Raw genomic sequence first — 20,979 nt, 5'->3', positions numbered from 1 at the left:
GGGTCAGGCTACCAAGCACATTCCCACACCTGGATTAAATATAAGCACGAGGTATGTCTCAGGTAAATCTTATTCCCCGATTAAAATCTAAACACAGGTACAGTAGAGTACTTGGGATGATGAGAAAAACAAAGGATGGTAAATTCACTATCATGACACAAGCTGATGTTGTGTATGTGAATTAATCAGACGAACAGATTGACCACAAAATCGCTACAGAAGAAACAACAGTACTATAGATTTCCCTCCATATCACTTTCAAATTGACTTTTAGCTTGCATACCTTATTAGTACCAACAGAATTAGTATCCGACTCAAATGAATATCCATTATTTAGAACCTGATACAGTACTGTGTGATTCAGGAGTAAATGAACAGCCGTTCATTTGGAAGTTCTTTTTATAACTTCATCTGTGTTGACTTCAAGGAGGATAGGAACCCCTAGACTCATCTATACTATTTGTATCATAACTCCCTAATATTATCACCGAGTACTTATTAGTATGTTCCATTTCCCACCGACCCATATAAGTTCAAGGTGAAACATCTGTGAAATCCTCAAAACAAATCGTCATAATCAAGCAGGCAGATGCACTCTAGAAAATCAGCCATCTCTCCTTCCTGCCTCCAATTCACTCTTCACTGCTCTTCCTAGAGCAAACTCCTTGCTTCAATGCTGTCCTAGGTGCTGTAGGGCACAGGTTATCTAAGTTGCTGGCCATGTGAATGGAAACACTGTATTGCTGGTTTTCCCTTCACAAAAATATGAACAGAGTGCTAACACACTATATAACCTAAAAAGTTAGTCACAGATTTCAGATACCTGGAATTGCTTGGATGATAGTGTGTGGCATGGAACTGTTTAAGCTGTTCCCATGTAAGATCAGGAATACATAATGGATCTCCACCAGATACTACACCGTAAGTGTGATCAGGGAGAATTTTATTCTGCAGGTGCTGTGCAAATATCCTCTCATTATCTGTCTTAAGAGAAAAATACCACATTTCAGTAAAAATCATCAAAACACATTTTAAAAATAAAAGGTGCTCAATAATAAGACCTCAGAGCTCTAACTTACACAAAAACTCCTCCTCACATAAGCATTTTGTTCTGTAGTCCCACATACTTTAATAAAACTAGCTATGTTACCATGTCAATTTAAAAGAAAATTCTACAATACAATCCATTAACAAGGTGCTTTTTTATATGTAAACAAACTTTTGACAGCCGAACTTTAAGAATAACCATGTAACAGATTGTTGACTTTACTGAGGACTTAAATTTCACAGAGGAATGGAAATCTCTGGTGCAGTAACACCATTGATAACCTGCAGCTTAAGCCACTTTACCATGTATAAGATCTTAAACCAAACATTCACAAAACTTACAAATGCCCCTTTCATTTCATTAAAAACAACTCCTTTGAAGACTAGAGGTGTCTGAGGATCAGCTGGGTTCTCATGTTCTAACCTCCAACCTTCTTGCCTGAAAAAAATTAATAACAGGACGTGTTGGGAGTTTTAAGGTTTTGGTTTTATTTTGTTCTGGTTTTTTTCCTTTTAATTTGAGGTTTCCATACATCTCAAGCTTTCCACATCTTACCAGAAATCTAGTTGCCGCAAACACGGAAAGAAAGCTGCATCCAAGTACACCGACAGGAGATTCTGAAAATCCTTTGGATTTTGTGTTGAGAATGGATAGAGTGTGTAATCACTAGCTGCATATAAAGAAACATAAAAAGATCAGAATTTAGAAAGCCTAAGATGCATTTTGCCCTCATTTATTTTTAAATTCTCATCCATATAAATAACTGGAAGAGAAGAAACTTACTAAATGAAATAGATTTTTGCAGAGGAATACATAGAAGTTTAACTGCAATTATTTTACCATGAAAACTTTGCTTTTGCCATATATATATATAAAAATAATTAAATGTACCGTTGTGTACTATAAAGATCTAACTCTATCACGACTTTGTAACTGCCAAATGAACAAGATCTATTTTGTTGCCTTGCCTTGTTAGTTTTTTAATATCTCACTCACAACATTTACACTTAACAATAACGGCTCTCCAAAGGGAAATTAAGGAGAGCTGACAGACAGCTCTACTGCAACAAAACCTCAAGCATTTTAAGTGGTATTACTTACTGTGGGCTCACCTGTGAATGCATTCATAAAAGTGGACAGCGACCTGTTTAACATTTTAAAGAACGGATCTCTGCAAGGATACTTTTGAGAGCCACATAACACAGTGTGCTCCAGAATATGCGGGACCCCAGTGCTGTCCATTGGAGTGGTTCGGAATTGTATACTGCAAGACAGAGAGCACAGAGAGGAATGCATTTATTTGTGATGAGAAGTCCACCCACCTCTTAACTGCAGCTGTGATTTATGGGAACATTATCACTGTCCAGTAACTAACATGACATACAGCAGGATGCAGAGTTACTGAGTTCTTAAGACTCTTGAGTGCTCAGTCACCTCTTCCAGAGGATGTACAACCTCTGCACTTCTACTTCTGGAGGTGGTACATAAGTTTTCAGCATGTAACTAAACACATTTCTTTTTTACCCAAAAGGCTCAGAAAAAAACCTTCATGGAACCTTATGGAAAAAAGAACTGGTTTACAACTTGCAACCAGAAAGCAGTTTATTGGAAAGTCCAGTTTTCAGCTCACCAATACAGAAGAGATGATAATAAATTTGAAGCAGTTTAGTGGAGAGCCATTAAGATGGCTGGAACCATGCCCTGTGAAAAGAGGCTGAGGAAATTGGGCTCATTTAGCCTGAAGAAGGAAAGGCATCAGGGGAGTCAATAGCTGCCTTCCAATACCTACAAGGAGGTTATGAAGAAGACAGGTTCCTTGCATAGATACGCACGATGGAAGGACAAGAGACTACGTTCATAAATTGAAGCAAGGCAGGTTCCAACTTGATATTAAGGAAAAAACCACCCCACCATATGGACAGTCAAACACCGGGAACAGGTTGCCCAGAGAGGTTGCATAATCTCTGTCTTTGGAAGTTTTCAAGGCCCACCTGGATAAATGTCTGAGGAACTGCACTTAAATTAAGTGCTGACCCTGCTTTGAGCGGCAGACTGAACAACAGACCTCATGACATCTGTTCCAACCTGAAAAACTTTAAGGAAGTCCCACAAAGGAAGTACTATCCTCTTTGTTAGCACATAAAAATCCAGTTATGAAGCTGGATTACAGTGTAGAAACCCCAAGGTGATGCTGAGATGGAATGTGCTATACAAAGATTAATGTTTACCTGAACAGATTATTGGAGTCCTCCCGAGCCACATGTAAATACCTGGCTCCTGTACCGTCATGATTAAGCTTCACTGCAGTCAGGAACAGCTCAGGAACAGCTGTCACCTGCATTGGAAGAAAACATCTGTATTACAGTGTGACTGCAACTAGGTCAAATAAATAATGGATGATATAGCAATGATCAGTTTGTTGATCTGTATAGAATACTGCCATATACAGTATTAAATAAATTCTTTGTTCCTATGGTTTGTGAGGGGAAAAAAAACAAGTATGCAAATGGAAAATAAAGTTTAAAAAACCATTTAAAATACACTACAACCAAAGAAGTATACTCTGCTGTTATAGATATCAAGACCAGAACAATTTGATCAGAAGTACAAACAAAAGACATATATTCAAAAGCCAGCAGTGAGGGCAGCAAAAGAAAAATCAGGGAAACCAGTTCTACCACTAGCTCTGTCACTAGCAATCACTTTGTTGCAAATTACGTTTACTCTCTGCTTCTGCTTTTTTCTTTAAAAAAATGAGAAGAAATTCGACACATTAGTTCCATTGCAGGTTCTTAACAAAGGTATTAAAGGCAGCTGAGGAAATAAAATATTACTTGAACGTATTTCATAAAGCAGCACGCAGTGAAGTTCAGTTATCTGTCAGGACTTTTAGAAGAGCGAACACTTGACCTCTGTAGCTCCGGGATGCGTTATTTACTCTAGAAGAGCTAGCTCCCTACGGGAACACGTGTTCATGTTACCTAGAGAATCAGGTTGCAGAGAGATAACTATGAGGAACTACCGCATCGTTTTTTAACTGACCACCCAAAACATCTACGCCAAGTGTTCAGCGTGCAGACTCCCAGCCTCGCCTAGGCGCTTTCCCGCCAAGGGACAACTTGTCCATACGAACCTGAGGAAAGACACGCGAAGGGCGATGCTTACCTGCTCTACAGTGAACCCGTGGATCTGCTCGCCTACCCTGTACTGCAGCGCTCTCTCATTAGCGGAAACGCTCTTCCACCTCCACGACTTCCGAGTCAAAGACCTGAAACGAACACTTCCCTCTAGAACAGACGCGCTCCCACCAGCGCTGCTGCCAAGGGGAGGCCGTCCGTCGCACCCGCCCTGAGGGAGGGAGGCGGGGGGGGGGGGGGGGGGGGGGGGGGGGACGACGAGGATCACGCCACCGCCCGGCCTCGGAGCCCCGCCGGCCTCCAGCGAGGAGCTGCCCTCCGGCGACGGGGACTCCCTGCCTGCCCGCACCGGGGCCGTCTGGCTCTCGGACAGGGACGGGGGCACGCCGTTCCCCGTCCTTCGGCGGAGCGCCAAGGAGCCGGCTGCAGCGCGGAGCCCGCCCAGGCCCGCGGCGGGGCCCGGGGCAGCGGAGGGCGGGCCGCCTCCCCCGCGAAGCGCCGGCAGAGGGGCCCGGCCAAGGCGGGGAAAGGACCCGCTTGCCCCCCTCCCCCGCCCAGCTCCCTCCCGGTCCTCACCGGCCGCGGCTCAGCAGCCCCCCGGCCGCCCGGTAGCGGCTCCACATGGCTCGGCGCCTCGGCAGCGGGACAGGCCGCACGGCCGAGCCGGCGCAGGCGCTGCGGCCCCCGCCCGCATTGGCGGCGGCGGGAGACTCCGCCCGCCCCGCCGCCGGCCCGCCCCGCGCTGCGGCGGCCCACCGGGGACGGGGGGGGGCGACGGGGGGGGGCGGCGGCGGCGGGATCGGCCCGGGCTGCAGCGGCCGCGGCTGCCGGGCCCCGGGGGGCGGCGGGTGCTCGGCCCCCGGCCGGGAGCGGCCTTGGGGGCGGCGGGGCTTCGGACGGGGGGGGGAGGCGCGGAACGCAACCCCAAAACTTTAGCCTTTTTGGGGAGGATTGACCTTGGCGGGGAAATCTCTTGGAAAAGTCTTAGCCTGTTCGGGAAGTTCTCGGGAAAATCAAAAGCTGCGTTGGTTGTAAGGGGAGCGACCTTTGAGTAGAGCCTATCGTTTGCTTTTTCAACTTAAAAAAAAACCCAAAACACCCGGGATAAATGCGTTCCGAGGGCTGCATCTCTCCTTGCCCATGTCTTGCCAATGCATCTCAATATTTTTATGCAGAGATTTTGTGAGGAAAATGAGCAAAGTGAACAGGAGCGAGTGGGAAACTAAACCAGGATTTCATCCTGCAGTTGTGTCTTTATCTGCTGCGCAAGGGCTTGCGCACAGGGAGGGCACGGTTTAGGTAAGCTAGCAGAGAGGTGGGTGTACGTCTTCCAGTCGGTGTTGTAACAGGGACCTCAGTGAAGATTCACAGGATGTCGTTGTACCCACCAGGAAAGTGCTGGTACATGCCTAGGCTTTTATTCCTTCCATTTTGCAAGCTAATAGGATTTTTAGATAGTAACTTGATAATCAATTTCTCATCGCGTGTTCGTGAGGTTTCCCAGAAGGCCAGCATCTGTGAATTACGGCCACCAAATTACCAATCCCTCATTCCTGAACGTAAGAGCCCGATTATCTGTTTAGACATAAGAGGCCTGATGCCAGAAGAGGAGACTACGTGGGATTTTAAACAAAACCAGAGTGAACAACAGGTGCTCGGCACATCCCACGCTGCTTGTCTTCAGTTCTTTGGCTATGATGTTAACTGAAAAAATTGGAGTTTAAAGTATCTTGGGAATTTTTATCTCTACCTCTTCCTCTTCGCTGTCTGGCATGCAGTTGTCTGCTTCCCACTGCTGCCTGTGATAGTCTTTTTGGGGATTTTATCATCTTTGGCGTGACTCGGCACTCTCGCTGCCCTTCTGCCGTCCCCAGCCCTGCTGCTGGGCGCAGTGCCCTGAAGCACATCCTCCATCTCCCCGCTAGCTGCGTGGCTCCTCATTGCTCCAGCACCATTCATTTCCTCTGTTTTTCTCATTTGTGTTTTCCATGTAATTTTCCCATTTCATTAATTTTTAAATTAAATAAAAAAGCCAATAACTGGCTGTAGTTAAAGTCTGGATTTTGTGCATTAACCTGTGTAACCTGTCATCTATCTTAATTACATATCTTTTTCAATCTTTTTTAAGGCTAGTGAAAAGATCCAGTAACTTTCATGTAAAGCTTAGATGCTGGGTACTAGTGAATGCAATTTGTTTGCTCCCTATTTTTGTTATACCTGATTTCCTCCCTGCCTTCCACCATTTCACCTCCTGTGTTTTTTGTCCTTTTTTTCTGTATTTGTTTCAGATTAGATTCAAGTCACACCACTTTGATAGGAACTGCTTCCCGTATATGTTTCGTTTCAGTATATGCTTCCAGAAACTATATGTTTCTAACACCATGAAGAACCAGTCCTGATGGGAACTTCTACATTCTTTCAAGGTGAAAACAAACAATGACAAACATATAATGAACAAAGAACAATAAACATATGAAAAAAGTACTTCTGAGACTCACATAGAACCGTGAGTTTACACTGCATGGTTCAATTTTCAAGTATTTCTAAATATTTTCATATACTTGTGGTTTATTATTAGTCACAACAACGTTAACTTGCAGCAATTTTAATTTTGAAAGATTGTACTGTTTTTTCTGTTGACTGTTCAGTTCCTTAGTTTTACCAACAGTTTCCTAATTTGACCATAAGCTACTGTCTCTTCTTACAGATCTCTTGTCATCAATATTTAGTTTGCTTCATGGTTTATAACATTCATCTTAATGGAACATCAGGCTGGCATTCTGCTGCAGACATTTATTTATTTTTAGTTGATGTTTATATTGGAAGGATGATTTACTGGCTGTCTGTTTTCATATCAGTGACATGGCATTTGACAGGCAACCTTTCACAAACTTAACCAATCTGAGTGGGCAGAGTTTCAACAGACATCAAACATCATTCCTAAACTTAAATTTAATCACAAAGTGGAAGTCTTTTATACTACCCCTTAGACAACTTTAAAATATTCTTTCTTTCTCCTGCTATTGTCTGATGTATTTCGTACATCAGAGCTTTTCTTCTGGCAAACAGAACAGAAAGTGATATGTTACAGTATTTTTTCATTTTCTTGCTGTGTAAGATTACTGCTGCACTGGTAAGAGTAGTACATTATATTCTTTGTGAATGTACAGGCACAGACGTGTGTGTGTATATATATAACTTCATAAACATGATTTCTGCATCTTAAGGGTAATTCAGAAAAAGCTCACTGCCATGTAAAAGCATAACAGGTATAAAATTCTCTTGGTCAACTTGTCTTGATAAATAGCATTAAACTGTTTGGATTACCATGATCAGATTTTGCTTTCAGTTAATTAGCGACAAATTCTGTGTAACTGCAATTACTTCAAAGTGCTTCTCCACTGGCAAAAATGAGATGACAATTTAATCCTTAGTGTTTGACCAGAGAGATACCTTTACTTCGTGTTGTTTTCCTTCAAAAGATTTTGTTTTCAATCACTTACAAGTTTATCTGAATTAAATATTTGGGCTAAAGAGTCCCATGCCTGCACAAGCTGTTTATTTCAAAAAATTAAATTAAAACTGTTCAGGAATGAAAATGCTATTTTGTGTTTAACTAAGAAGTTTCATTCTTTATCCTCTGTAGCAGAGGTTGGTCCCTCCCACTTGTCAAGTGTGTCTTTTCTTATCTTCATGGACAATAAGGCCCAAATTTTGCCAAGTTAAAATCTCTGAAAAATACTTAGTAGATGCTGGTTACAGCTGGAAAACTGTATTTTCTGTGGTGACCCCTACCAAGCATGCTTCGATTTCAGTGTTTCTCCCTGCACACAGCATAGACTGTGCCTGCACCTTTCTTCTAGGGTTTTCTCAGGGCTAAAGTTATTAAAAATTATTTCCTCTGTGACTGCTTCACCCTCCCAGGAGAGAGACCAGTGATTTTCTGCACAGCCCTGTATTACATGTTGTCAGAAGCAACATAAAACTCCTTACAGAAGTCAGCAAAAGTTAAAGGAAAAAAGGCTACGCTCAAGGTCTACTGAAAGATAGAAATTCAAAGGGGATACAGTTGGTATGTCAGAAGTTGTGCTTTGTCAGTGGACAAAATAATGAGGAGACTATCTGCCTGTCAACCCTTTTCTGAAGGCCATGAGTAAAGACTCTGTGAAGGGAGTTCCTGACAACGGTGTGGCAGCTGGTGAGTTGGGAATAATGAACTTTCGCATCCCAGATGCCAGCCCTTCTCTTCCCTGTTTCCCTGTGATCACCACCCATAATCTTCCTGAGAGGGGATCTGGTAAGAATAGGTCTTTGACAGGACATAAGCATGACCTCAGCTTCAGCTGTATCTTGAACATCACTGAACCCTACTGGTACCCTTTGCTTGTGTATCAATTTTGTTTCCAAAATTATTTATGTGCATTCCTATTTTTAAGTGTATTCTCTTCAATAACAAAACATTAGCAAGCCAAGGGTTTTGCACCATGGGTGTCAGACAACGTTCAACAGGGCACTGAAATCAGTATTTTACAAAGCCACATGGAGAGAAAAGTTTCCCAGGCCGCAGCAGACCTCCTAATTTACTCTGTCCGTGTTTTCTTCCAGACAAGATTGCAAGTAAGAGGCAGAGACAGAAGCTGATAGCTGTACTGCTGCTGGTTTTCTGCTTCCTTCCTACCTTCACAAGCGTCTGTTTAGCCCGAAACTTAGGATTTGGGGGTATCCCAGAGATTGTCTGTCCATCCTGTCCGTGGCAGCTGGAAGATTATTAAAGGGTATGTGGTAGCATGGAAGAGAGGGAAATGTTTCCCGCAAAGATTTTATAGTAGAAAATGGAATAAAAACCGAGCGCAATGTTCAGTGTGGTCATTTTTGGACAATTTGTTGCAAAGAGATCCCACAAGGTGGAAGTAGACTCTCCACCAGGCTATGTGACCCCACGCAGGACTGAGGCTGGCATGTGCAGACCCTGCTTTGTATTGTACTGTCAGAGAACAGGATACCTCCCATTGGTACAGTGCTAGGAGCAGGTTTGCTCCCAACCAGTGATATGAGAGAAGGAAAAAAGGAAAATCATGTGTCTTGCTAAAAGCCTGGGATGATGTAGTGTATCAGAAGTGCTTCTGTGTTTTAGGATTATCTTAAGCAGACCAGAATACCTGGGTACAGTCAACATGAAAATCTTACTTAATAGTTTACATTTCAAATCATTTTACTGCCCTCCTTGACATTTTTTCCTGCATCTTTATTAAAAGATTTAAATACTTGATTGCTTCCCTTGCTAACAAACAGTGTGACAGAGAGGAATTCAGGGACAGGAAGGAGAGAGGAAGGTAAAGGGGAGGGGAGGGGTTGGGTCAAGGTTAACAAAAATTGCATAATATTATGCATACATATAAGTGAGGAAAGCTAAAGTCACATCAATATTATTTGTTCGAAATAGGATATTACAAAGGATTGTCACTAACTGAAAAGTGTTGCTATAGAATATCACAAATGTAGGAGTGGAAAGTTGCTCAACACCTCAGCTTCTCAGGCGTTAAGCAGAACTTCATGCACAACTTGTTGTGTGCTGCCTCCAAATTGCAATTTAATTATTCAACCTCTGTACGAGTCACTCGTTAACAATAACAGCTAAAGGAGTATGAATCCCAGGGATAGTAAAAACAGTGAATTAGCAAAGTGGCAGCATTTTATTCCATAGAGCATGGCTTAAAAGTCTGTAACGTGCTTATTTTCTAAGGTGATTCTGTTTGGAAGGACCTTTGCTGGTTGCTTATAATACCCAGAAATACTCAGCTGTGTGGCTTACATATTCTTATTGGTGTTTTCATTCATCTTTTTACAAACACTTTGGGAATATCTCCACTTCAGCCATTAGTAATGTTACTTGCTGTAGGAAGATAGCTGTAACATAGGTCATCATGAGTTACATCAGAGTCCATTTTTGCCAATAGAAGAAAAAGAAAAGCCTCACTGCTGAGAAATTCCACTGTTGTTGTCTCAGACCCATTCATAAACTACAGTCCACAACACCAAGAAGAGGATAAACAAGTTCCTGATACTGCAGTGATCCACATTTTACGAATTTTCTTCTCGCCTTAGTTGGGTTATATTTCATTTCTTAACTTATTTGTTGCACCAGAGTGAGACAAGCCAGAATAGAGATTAATGCTGTGCAGATGTGGTCTCTCACATAGCTCTAACAAGGTACCTCAGTCTTGCTCCTGTCACCCTGTTGACAGAGAGCCTTTATTAAGTCCTTAACAGTGCAGATACACGTATAGCACCGATATAGGCCAAAGCGTACTGTTTGTGTGTGGGAAGAACAATGTCTGCATAAAGGGGTTGTGGAGTTTATGTGGAGTTAAAGATTTCATTTAAGTGAGCTCACTGCCCATATCTGCAAAACCACATGCTAGATCCCATGGAGCTGCAGTAATGGAAAAAACATGGAATGTATGCCTTGGTTTAGTACAAGAGAAACATATTTTGAGAAGAGGTGGGATCTAGTCCATTTCTGATGCTGTCCGGAGTAGTTGGAAAATCGCTCTGCATCTGTTTACGTTTCAGCTGCTACACGCTGGAAAGAATTTTTTTTTGTTATCTCTTACCTTTCATTTTGGGGGGAGGGGGAAAGGGAGAGAAAAATTATTTAACGCTCAGATTTTTTGCTTTTTTTTACATACTTGTGTCAGGGTAGCAGGGTATCCCTATGATAAAAAGCATCATCTAACTGCAAAGCAAGAGAAGGTTCATAAAAATTAAGGTCCACACTTGGCCCTTGGTCTCCTCTGGTCCCTATGTGGCCCTAAGACATAGCTGAGGGGAAGGGAATTTCAGTTTAAATTACCTGAAGTAGTGAGAGAGCTGTAATACAGCTTACTGGGGCAGTGATTTTATGATATGAAACTGTGCAGCATCCCTCCGTGTGTAGGAAGAGGGCCTTGAAGAAATCTGAGGTGCAAAGCCCCAGGATTAAGTCGGAGGGTTGTGTAAGGTGATGGCAGCCTAACCCAGTAAAGTCTTGTTCCAGTTGCCTTTTAGAAGAGGTCTTTGAGCAAACTATCTCCATAATCTTACCAGATTTTGTTTCAGGACTAGGTTATTCACTCCAAAAGAGAGCCTGAGAGTGAATTAATATTTATGTGATCTGAACCATCAGGGGATGGTGTAGCCAGGGTCTGTACTCAATAGCCAGAGGAGCAATTCTCTACTAATCTTCAGCTTTCCTTATTTGAATGCTTGTTTGAACACTTAGTGTACTCAGCTGGGTGTATTCTGACATGGTGAAGTAGCAGTGACAGTACAAATGCCATATTTGCATCTGTGACTACTTTAGGCATCGGAAGTTTGTTATGTGAAGAGGTAGGTGTTTAGACAAGTTCTTCCACGACCAGCAGGTATAACCAAATATTGTTTCTTGTTGGCTACATCCATTACATTGAAGTAAAGCAATTCCCCATTATCTGTCCCCGTATTGCAATGCCCTCAGGATGCTCTCATCCCTACTATGATTTTGCATTGCCCTTGCCAGCAGTGTAAAATCATATGGTGTAGCTGATTTGGAGTGATGCACGGACAGATTGCTCAGCAAACTGAACATATAATGGATGGGCTCTTCCTGCTTTTCCCTCATCTGAGCACTTAAGTTTTTTCTGCTGCTCATCTGTCTCTTTTAACAAAACGTGGAATTTAATATCCCTGGGACTTCTGCTGTCATCAGGTTCCATTGTAATTAGTCAGTTGGTGGAGGAGAGGGGAACTCAATGATAGACAGCAAAAGCATGAGCTGCAAATCTAATTTTCTTAGAAAACAAAGATGTACACATGATACCAAGTTAAAGTAATCAAAACATTCTCCAGTTCACTGACTGTTTCTGAGAAAAGCAAAGCAGTGTTATATTTTAAGTCATACTTGGTTTTAGATTTTGTACTGGCTCTTACACAGCTGTTTAAAATGCAGCACAAAATGCAACTTGACTTACACTTTATTATTACAAACAAATGCTAAGCAGAAACCATCTGTATCTTCCACTGTTAATGTCTACATGGTGCTGCAGTTGGCCAACTCTTATAATCACATTCTAGACATGAGACACAATTGTAAGTCTTGTTAAATGTCTGCATTTCGTGCCATCATTTTGTACAGCTGAAGTTAAACTTTAAAACGCGGGTCATTGTTCTGAAGATTCAGAGTCAAAACACTTCAGAAATGTTGAAGACAGTGCATAATTTTTTAATTTGCTCAACAACCTTGTTTTCAGTTAATCTTTAAGTCTCATGGGTCAAGCAATTTCTGCTAACTTACATATGGTGTAGTCAGTCATACTGAAGGAAACAGCATTTCATGAAGTAAACACCAGTGAAGTATTGCCCCATGGCTTTTGTTCTTTATGGTGCTTTCTACTTCTCTGTAGCTATGATGATATCTGTCTGGAAGCGGGGGTGCACAAGTACCATTACCACCACCCTGCACTCACAGAAAGGCAGAAAAGCACGCCTGTTGACGGACAGCTGCAGCTTGTGTAACCCTTGCATTTCGGCCAGGGTACATGCAGCTCTCATTCCTGCAGCAGTGGCTTTCTGCTATGTGTCACTGGGAGATCTACCTAAGTAAGTCAGACTGCAGAACTGAGCCAGGGTTTTTATCATGCACGTTTTACTTTTGCTTACAGTTTTCAGGACATGTAAGTCTTTCTCCTTTGAATAATCCATAAAGTCTTCAAATAGGCAGCGTGACCTAATCTGCTGAATGATCTCATGCTTTGTCAGATGTAAAATATTATCCAAAGTGAATGAAATGCGATGGTTTGAAGTTTTGAAAAGATGTCTTTGGAATGTATGAACATATTTGTTTCATCTTCCACATGTAACCCAAATAAAGAGCCCATTATGATGTACTCCACATAGTATACAGTTCATTATGTTCAGCAACATGTCTCTCCCTTCTTGTATTAAAGCAAAATATTCTCTTTCATCTCTGTTCCTGATAAAGACCTGCCACCTTTTACTGCTTAATAATTGAAGGCAACCTACTACAGAAGCTTAGTGTTGGATGGCTGCCTGCACCAATAATATGAAAAAGAATCCAGTTATTATTTTTGATGGTTTTAGTAGTTATTAAAACTGAAGACTGTATGTCATGACTCCAGGAATCTTTTAACTCTGCCACTGACTTACAAAAAGAAACCCTGGCCTTGCTAAGGTTAATAGTGACTTCTGTATCGCTGTAATATCTGCTTCAGTCATCAAGTCTCTCAGTTTCACAGTTTCTCAAGGAAATCATGAGTTAAGATTGCTATTACTACCTATTTTACAGATAAGCTAATAGAATTTCATTCATTAATCAATGGGACCGTGGAACAAGATTCATTTCTTTGTCAGAATCACATAGCACCTATGCGTTGACATATATGGGTGAAACTTCCTCTGGAGTTCCTGCAGAATTGGCATGCTTTTTACAGATGTGCAAATTTATTTGTATATATTTGAAATTCAAATATGTGTTTATCTTAATCCTTCATTATGAATTTCAAAACAAGGTAATTTTCAGAAATACTTGTTTTGCATAAATGGATTTTCTGAACAAATGGATCTAGTTTGAACAAAGACTTCTCAGACACCTCTGTGGTGGTTTTATACATTTTGACAGTTTTTCTTTTTTCTTAAAGTTAGTTTTCTTGGGAGCATGAAAGCTAATTCAGGGGTGAATCTTTCACAGGACCAGCAAATTCTCTAAAGCTTGCTTTTGCTCATTTTGACCAAAATCATAGCAAAACCAGCGTAAAAAGTACTCATGAAATTAGCATTGTAACTTCAGTCTCCTACACTGTTAAAAAACAAACAAACGAACAATATTTCAGTATGGCTTGCATCCATACGTATGTGGAATGTATGTGTCACTCAGCTTTTTATCTGCTGGAAGGTCATTTCACGTGTCTTCCACAAACAAACAGAGAATGAAGAGGATGTGAAAATTGCTGATCAAATCAAGGACCACTCTGCAAATAAGATCAGCACAGCAAGGTTTCGTATGTGGGCTTGTCCTTTCATCTTTTCAGGAGAAGTGATACCCAGAACGGGACTGCACTATGACTATGAGGTACGTAGTCACAAATAGAAAAATTCCAGCATGTAGTTGTGAGGCTATGACAAAAGGGAATTAAAAAGAAATTGGAAGTCTAATTGAAAATGTGTAGCTGTGAAAAGTGAATACTTGAAGCTGTCAACACTTATTGTCAATAAAATATGTATAATATTTTTCATTTTACCCATACTATATACTTCACATTTCTGTGCTTAGCAAGTCTGAAAGAGGCATTCTGTTTCTGGAGCACCAAATACCATTTTCCAATTCACCCTGTAAAATGAATACCTAATACAAACACTAGAGATAGGCAGCATGTAAGTGGCGGAAGACTGTATCCCTAGAGCAACAGCTGAGCATAAAAGTGAACATGATAATAACTTTGACTTATTCAACTCTTAAACGTAACTTAGGGTGCAATTGCATTCGGATGAGACAATGTCTAACCTTGGCATACAGAAGCGCTGCTATGGGCCAAAGCTTTTGCCCTCTTGCAGTTTGTGTGCCATTATTATGATAAGCTTTTCCATTGTGATAACTCAAGCATATGCAGTTTGCCATTCAAAACAGAACCAACAAAGCTTTCAATAAACGGAATAATGTATACGCTGAATGTCAGATGCAACATCAATCATTAGCGAAATCACCGTACATGCAAAAATCATTGAACGTGCATGCCCCAGGCGTGCTTACAGATACCTTTCTTTCAATAGTTTATCTATTGATAATAGAGCTCACCAAACACACATTTTGCCTTCAAATAACTGCGTTTGGCTAAGATAAAATATTTACCTGTGTGCTATGTAATGTATCAAGCACCCATGTATGTATCAGACATGTGCAAATGATTTAAATAAAATACCAAACATGCAAAGAATACATCCAGTTTGAGATTATAGATTCTGCTCTCCTAATGTTGGCCCCAAACCTTCTTCTGGTACATCGACAGTTTTCAGAGGGAGGCTTTTTGTAATTAAATCACAAGAAGGGCTGCATTTATTTGCAAAACTGGGACAGTTACATTTTCTGACACTGCTTAACACATTGTTCAAAATAGGAGATATTAACTCCAGCTAGGAAATCAAATACGCTTTCATTTTCAAAAATAACAATTTTACACAAATAGGCTTTGGAATAATATCTCATGGGTAAGCTTGTTTTGAGAGAAGATTAATTGGAGAATTACATAATGTTGTTAATAAGCAATTAAAATTCAACTGAGCCTTAAAATTTACACCTTAGGGAACCCTAGTCAAATTTACACATATTTCAAAAATAAAAGTACAAACTGCTTCCAAAGTGCCATTACATGCCATGCATATTTAAGAGTTTTCTCTTAAATGATCCGTTTAGCCTTGCTTAAAGGATCTTGGGTATACTGTTTTAGATTACTAACTTTGGAACTGTCAAAAAATGCTTTGTCCTCCATGACCAAACTCAGATTTTATAAAACCCAGTGCATTCCTCGGATGGCAAATTTTGCTCTCTTCGCACGTATTAATGGCTCAGATTTTAGGGAACTGATATTGGCCGCGGAGAATTTTCGGTCTGCATGGTGGTAGGTGTTGGATTAGTGAAAAGTTAAAAAACTTCCCCATGTTCCATGCCTTTTGAGACTGTGGAGGAGATAGAAGGAAAACTATAGAGCGCAACAGAAAGCTGGTGGAGACTTGTGCCACGCGCGGGGAAGTCAAAGCTGGCCAGGGAAGGGGCAAGAGAAGAGGAGGAAAGCTGAGGTTATGCCATGGGAAGGGGTGATAACACCAGTTTTTAAGTGAGATTGAGGAGCGTGGCAGAGTTGTTGCTCAAGAAACGGTATTGGAAAGTGACACCTGCTCTGATTTGTTCCAGGAAAGTCACGATCTGCAAGTTTATAGCTCCAGAATCTTCTGAATCACCTTCCAGATAGCTTTAGTGATTAGACCAACAGCGTTTTTTCCCGTGACAGCTTCTGGGAAAGCACACGGTGTTTAGCCACCTCGTCTCCGGCTTCTCCAGGGCCTGGGCAGCACGGCAGGGCTGATGCCGGCAGGAGGAAGGGCTGCGGGGGCAATTTCGGTGGCTCGAACCGTTTCGCACCGCTCAGGAGCTGCAATGAAGGACCCGTGAGGTTGGAAGAGCAAGAGCTGGCCGGTGGCCACTAATCCTCTAGAGGGCGAGTGCTCCCTGTTGTATCTTAAAACCTCCTAGAAGCAGGATTTTGTCCTGTGTTAGGGTATTGCTTCTACCCTTGTCTCATTTAAAACCGATGTTATCACCCTTTCTTATGGCAAAGCCTCAGCTTAACCCTTGCTTTCTTGCCGGTCACACTGCTGGGTTTAGCTTCCTTCCTTTCACTGCTCAGATCACCTTATTGATTGTGCTGCCGGCCAAAAGGAGCTTTCGGTTGACACAGTTGGCAGTGAGACAAGCCGTGCACTTAGAGCTCATTAGATAGGCAGGATTATATTCTAAAGCTAAAATCTGACACTGCAGCAAAAATGATAAAACTCCTCCAATGCTATTCACTATCTTCCCTGAAAATCGAGTGCAGTTATTGCACGTGCAATTTATAATTTGCTTTTTAAACCGTCTGGGTTGAGATGTGGATTTCCACTGAAATAATGCAAAATTCGTAATATGGGCTCTAGGCTGGGCTTTTATTGTTTACCTTTCTACAAAACTGGCCATGCCATGACAGAGCTTTGAAATGAGATTACTTTAACTTGAAACTGAAAGCAAAATCTGGCGGGTTTGCAGATGGAGCCAAAAGGAACTATACATTAAAGTGCCATAAAAACACTGACTGCTCTGAAAAATCAAGCTGAAGATATTTCAAGATGGGAACAAAAGTGGATAGTCTTTTTCCTAAAACAGGAAGAACAATATCTACTTTTTCACAGCACAGTGAAGGTAAGGCCATGTTTGTGTGATACAAGACAATACTGTGTTCCAGATTCCTCTGCTAGCGTCAAGTAGTTGGGTATGGCTAAACAGCAAAGTGCATTCCCGTGCAGAGATCCTTGTCTGAGTTACAGAAACAGCGTGATTCTCATGCCGTGGCAAAACCACCTCCCTAAGACGAGATGCAATGTGACACTGATGCATTTAAAATGCTTCTAGTTGTGTCACTAGCCTGTCCAGCACTCCACTGCTCGCTGTGGACACACCTAGAGTTAATGAATGTTTGTGAAAAACTGCGCTATGACTATGAAGAATACCATGCAAAGGACCGTGAAGAGGTAAAATATCCCATGTACCCTTGTGGCTTTCAACGGCACACAGTAAATAAAATTGCAACGCTGAGTGTCCTGAGGATTACTAGCAATACCAGTTTACTGTGTACTATCCATTCTTGGCACTGAACAACACTGTGGAAAAAATAGTATGTGATCAAAGACAGTATTCGTTAATTAAGAATTAGCTAATGATCTTCAGTCTCATATTTTCTGTGTGCTTGGTTTTGTATACCAGTTAAAAATCTCTTAACGTACTTTTGTGAAATATAATGCAAAGATAGGTATCTAGTGAGTATTTCTCTAAAGGAGACAGGACCTCTGAGAAATGCCCTACTCGGCAGTCTGGGAAAGAGGTAATTCAGAAGGGAAATGACTGGATTATGAAGAAACTACCTGAAGAGTCAAAGACAAGACTGCAGAGGCTTTGTAAAGCTTCCTGGCTGTTACAGATCCGAAGGGAACAACAAATCAGAAAAGCGGAGGCCTCTCAACTTCAGATGTAAGAAAACAAAGTTTGGGTGCTCACTGATCAGTGAATACTGCCCAGTGCAAAAAATCATTCTTTAATTAAAACTATTCCTGTCTGCAAAGGGAGAGGGCACCATGTGGTTGAGCTGGCAGCTAACTTTAACAAGTAGATTGTAGGATTCTCTATATACAATATTTTTTCAAAGAACTGGAACATTGTGGTTGAAAGGAATGAATGTTCCTGGCCTTTGCACCCTTCGACAGAGGGAAGCACTAACTAACCTATGAGGCTACGGCCAGCTAGGTTTTCCCATGTCCATTCAAGCTCTTGCACATCTGCACAGAGTTAAAAGTTATAATTTACAGCTAAATATATATATGTATATAAACTACATATTTATTAATTGTAGTTGTGTTTAAAGGCCATGATTAAAGATCAAAATCTTCTTGCCTGAAGGACTTCACATGAAAATGAAAGGACAGTCTTTGTCCCCAGACTGGCCGAGTGAAATCCAATTAAAATATTTCCCCATCATGAACTATAAGTATGATTAAGAAATGCCTTGAAATAAACATAATGAAAATGTTATCCATCATTTTCAGTTGTGGTTTTCCAATTAAATCAGGGCATAACCTCTTTGACAATTAGCATGCAATGAAGTCTGTCCCTAGTGGTAAATAAATATCAGTTTGACTTTGGTATGATGAAAGCTTTTATTTTTTTACTGTTGAGGCACGTACATGTTTGGAACCAGGCTGATACCAAATACGTCCAACTGGAATATATATCCCACTCACTGAATGGAAATCTAGTGTGGGGTGTTTTCTGTGGGCGAAGTGCAATACGAAGGAAAGGGAAAAGGGGCCAATATTGTAAGGGATTTTGAGCTGCACAGAAAATACTCCATGTGTTAGCAACTGAAATTGCAAGGCAGAGTGCTGAATGACACAGGGTGGCAGCACAGATCAGCAATACTGGCTTCTGCCCATTAAAAAGATTATAAACCCCCCCCGCGTCCTCCTTGCAGAAATTTGTGATTTTTATTGGGTCTATTTTTTTCATGCCTTATTGTCACCGTATGGTCGTTTTCCTTAAAGGTTGTTCACCGTCGATTGGATTGAAGTCAAGCTAATCTCTATGGCTTGGTCTAGCCATAGAGATCCGAACAAAATCATTAGTGGGTGAAGAAACAAGCTCCTAGAGAATGCTTGTTCTCGAGTGGGTGAAGTGAAATGTCCCAGGTGAAATCCTGACATTGTTGAAATCAAATGAGTGCTTTGTTATTGACTTTAATGGGACCCAGATTTCAATGCTAGGCTAGGATTTTCAGGAGATCAAAGGAAAGGCCAGTAAGATTCAGACATTTAAATAATTTAGTCACTTAGGTTTGAAGACAGTGTTGCAGAGGAGTGATCCGACTTGTTTGAAAATCCTAATCCCAAATCCACATTCAGTCACTTGCCTAACTGACCTGGTTCATAGGGGTTTTACACATTTGCACTCCCTGTCGACTGAATGCAAATACGTTGAGGAAGTGTGTAACGTTACCTTTAGGCAACATTATTACTGGAATTTCTATACTTTAAAGGGTTTGAGTTTGCAAATTTAATATCTTGTTTTAATCTTCTTGTATTTCTGTTGTGTAATGATATCCACAAGGTAAAATTAAGCTATCATTTCCAGCAGAAGTAAATTTATTATTTATTTCTCCATAGCTAATACACAGAAATTCGGGTTAATTTCTGTATTCATATCAGCTGCCTTGTACGTCTGGGTTTCCATCCCACCAAGGCTAATGCAGCTTCTTAACTTTAAGCATGCCAGTTTTTCCATTACAGTCACATGAAATTACTTCCATGTTTAAAGTGCATGTTAGCAGGATCAAGGACTTTAGGTGAGGTTGTGAGATAGTGCACGTTCTCTAAATTCTGTGACTCAGAGGGGTGTAATAAATGAATAATGACCTTGCATTTTCATGTCACAATGTCAGCATTGCTTTAATTTAATCCATTGTATTTATTTTCTCAGGAACAAAAATCTCATTTAATAGTAATCTTGAAAAAAAAAAAAGGGGTTTTCTTTTGTTCGCTTAGTCATTTGTTCTTCTTTTATGTGCATTCAGCTCTTGTCCATCCTGAAAGACGCTATGGTAACTGGAGATACAATGAAATTATGACATCTCAAGAGAAAAGAGGCTGAAAACTGAACAAATGAGAGAAGAAAGGATTTTTAGCCACTCTTTTCACTCGTTTTGACTGACAACTATTGAGCAGCAGTGTCTACTAAACGTTATATGAGAAAATAGGTTTTACTTTCTTGATATAGTTAACACTGAAAATAGGTGCTTTTTTACACATTTTATTTCTTGTCTTTTGAATTAAAAAACAAAACACTTCACCCGTCCTTTAAATGCAGCACTGAAGATAAAGGTCAAGTGCTTTATCTTCATATAAAGATGATTACAATAATCTCCTTACACATTCCCTTCAAAAAGCTGACTTTTCAGTGCCCTCCATATCTTTCTTGCAGTCCTTCTTTGCTTCTGGACATCCTTGTTTCATTCCCTTTTACTGGGGATGCATATAAGCACACTGCTTTGGTCCAAATGACTGCACATTGCGCCCACTATCATTAGATACAGTGAAGATAATAAACGAAAAAAAGTCAGCTATAAGCAGGAAGAATTCTGCGACGAGTTGAGGCAATCTGTGTCAATGTCAAAAGGAGGAAGGACATTTGCACAGCATACATTATGCAGCTCTAAACACTTTCTTGAATATACATTCTGAGCACATAGTCCTTATGATAGAGGTTGTAAGGGGATTTTTAACTTTTATTCCTCAGGGCTCCATCCTGCAATGTGGTGTTGAAAGGCTGCAACTCCTTCTGAAATCGTGAAAGTGGTGGCATAATATTAGGTGATTTAAATTATTGTAGATCCATTGAAGTCTTTCTCCTTATTTCAGTAACAGTTTATACCAGCAAAAATCCTAGGCCTTAGAAGAAAGAACTTAACA

The 20,979-nt window shown here is 41.0% G+C and overlaps 1 protein-coding gene across 2 annotated transcripts in view; it reads right to left on the bottom strand.

The window, feature by feature from the left end:
- The window catches only part of PITRM1 (pitrilysin metallopeptidase 1), a 30,181-nt gene extending 25,296 nt beyond the window's left edge, over positions 1-4,885 (bottom strand). Inside the window, exons 1-7 of one of the 2 annotated variants that reach the window (XM_030007495.1) lie at positions 4,762-4,885; positions 4,214-4,316; positions 3,277-3,383; positions 2,161-2,312; positions 1,604-1,718; positions 1,390-1,486; positions 824-984 (exon numbers count right to left, since the gene is read on the bottom strand). In XM_030007495.1, the coding sequence (XP_029863355.1) occupies positions 824-984; positions 1,390-1,486; positions 1,604-1,718; positions 2,161-2,312; positions 3,277-3,383; positions 4,214-4,316; positions 4,762-4,808 (782 nt within the window). In that variant the 5' untranslated portion in view covers positions 4,809-4,885. Of the gene's footprint in view, positions 1-823; positions 985-1,389; positions 1,487-1,603; positions 1,719-2,160; positions 2,313-3,276; positions 3,384-3,766; positions 3,792-4,213; positions 4,323-4,761 lie in introns of those variants that run through there. The other variant, XM_030007496.1, reaches the window with a different exon arrangement.
- Positions 4,886-20,979: the final 16,094 nt, after the last annotated feature.

This window comes from Aquila chrysaetos, chromosome 3 (assembly GCF_900496995.4).
Source record: "Aquila chrysaetos chrysaetos chromosome 3, bAquChr1.4, whole genome shotgun sequence".
Taxonomy (NCBI): domain Eukaryota; kingdom Metazoa; phylum Chordata; class Aves; order Accipitriformes; family Accipitridae; genus Aquila; species Aquila chrysaetos.
This window is presented reverse-complemented; position numbering and strand designations above follow the sequence as displayed.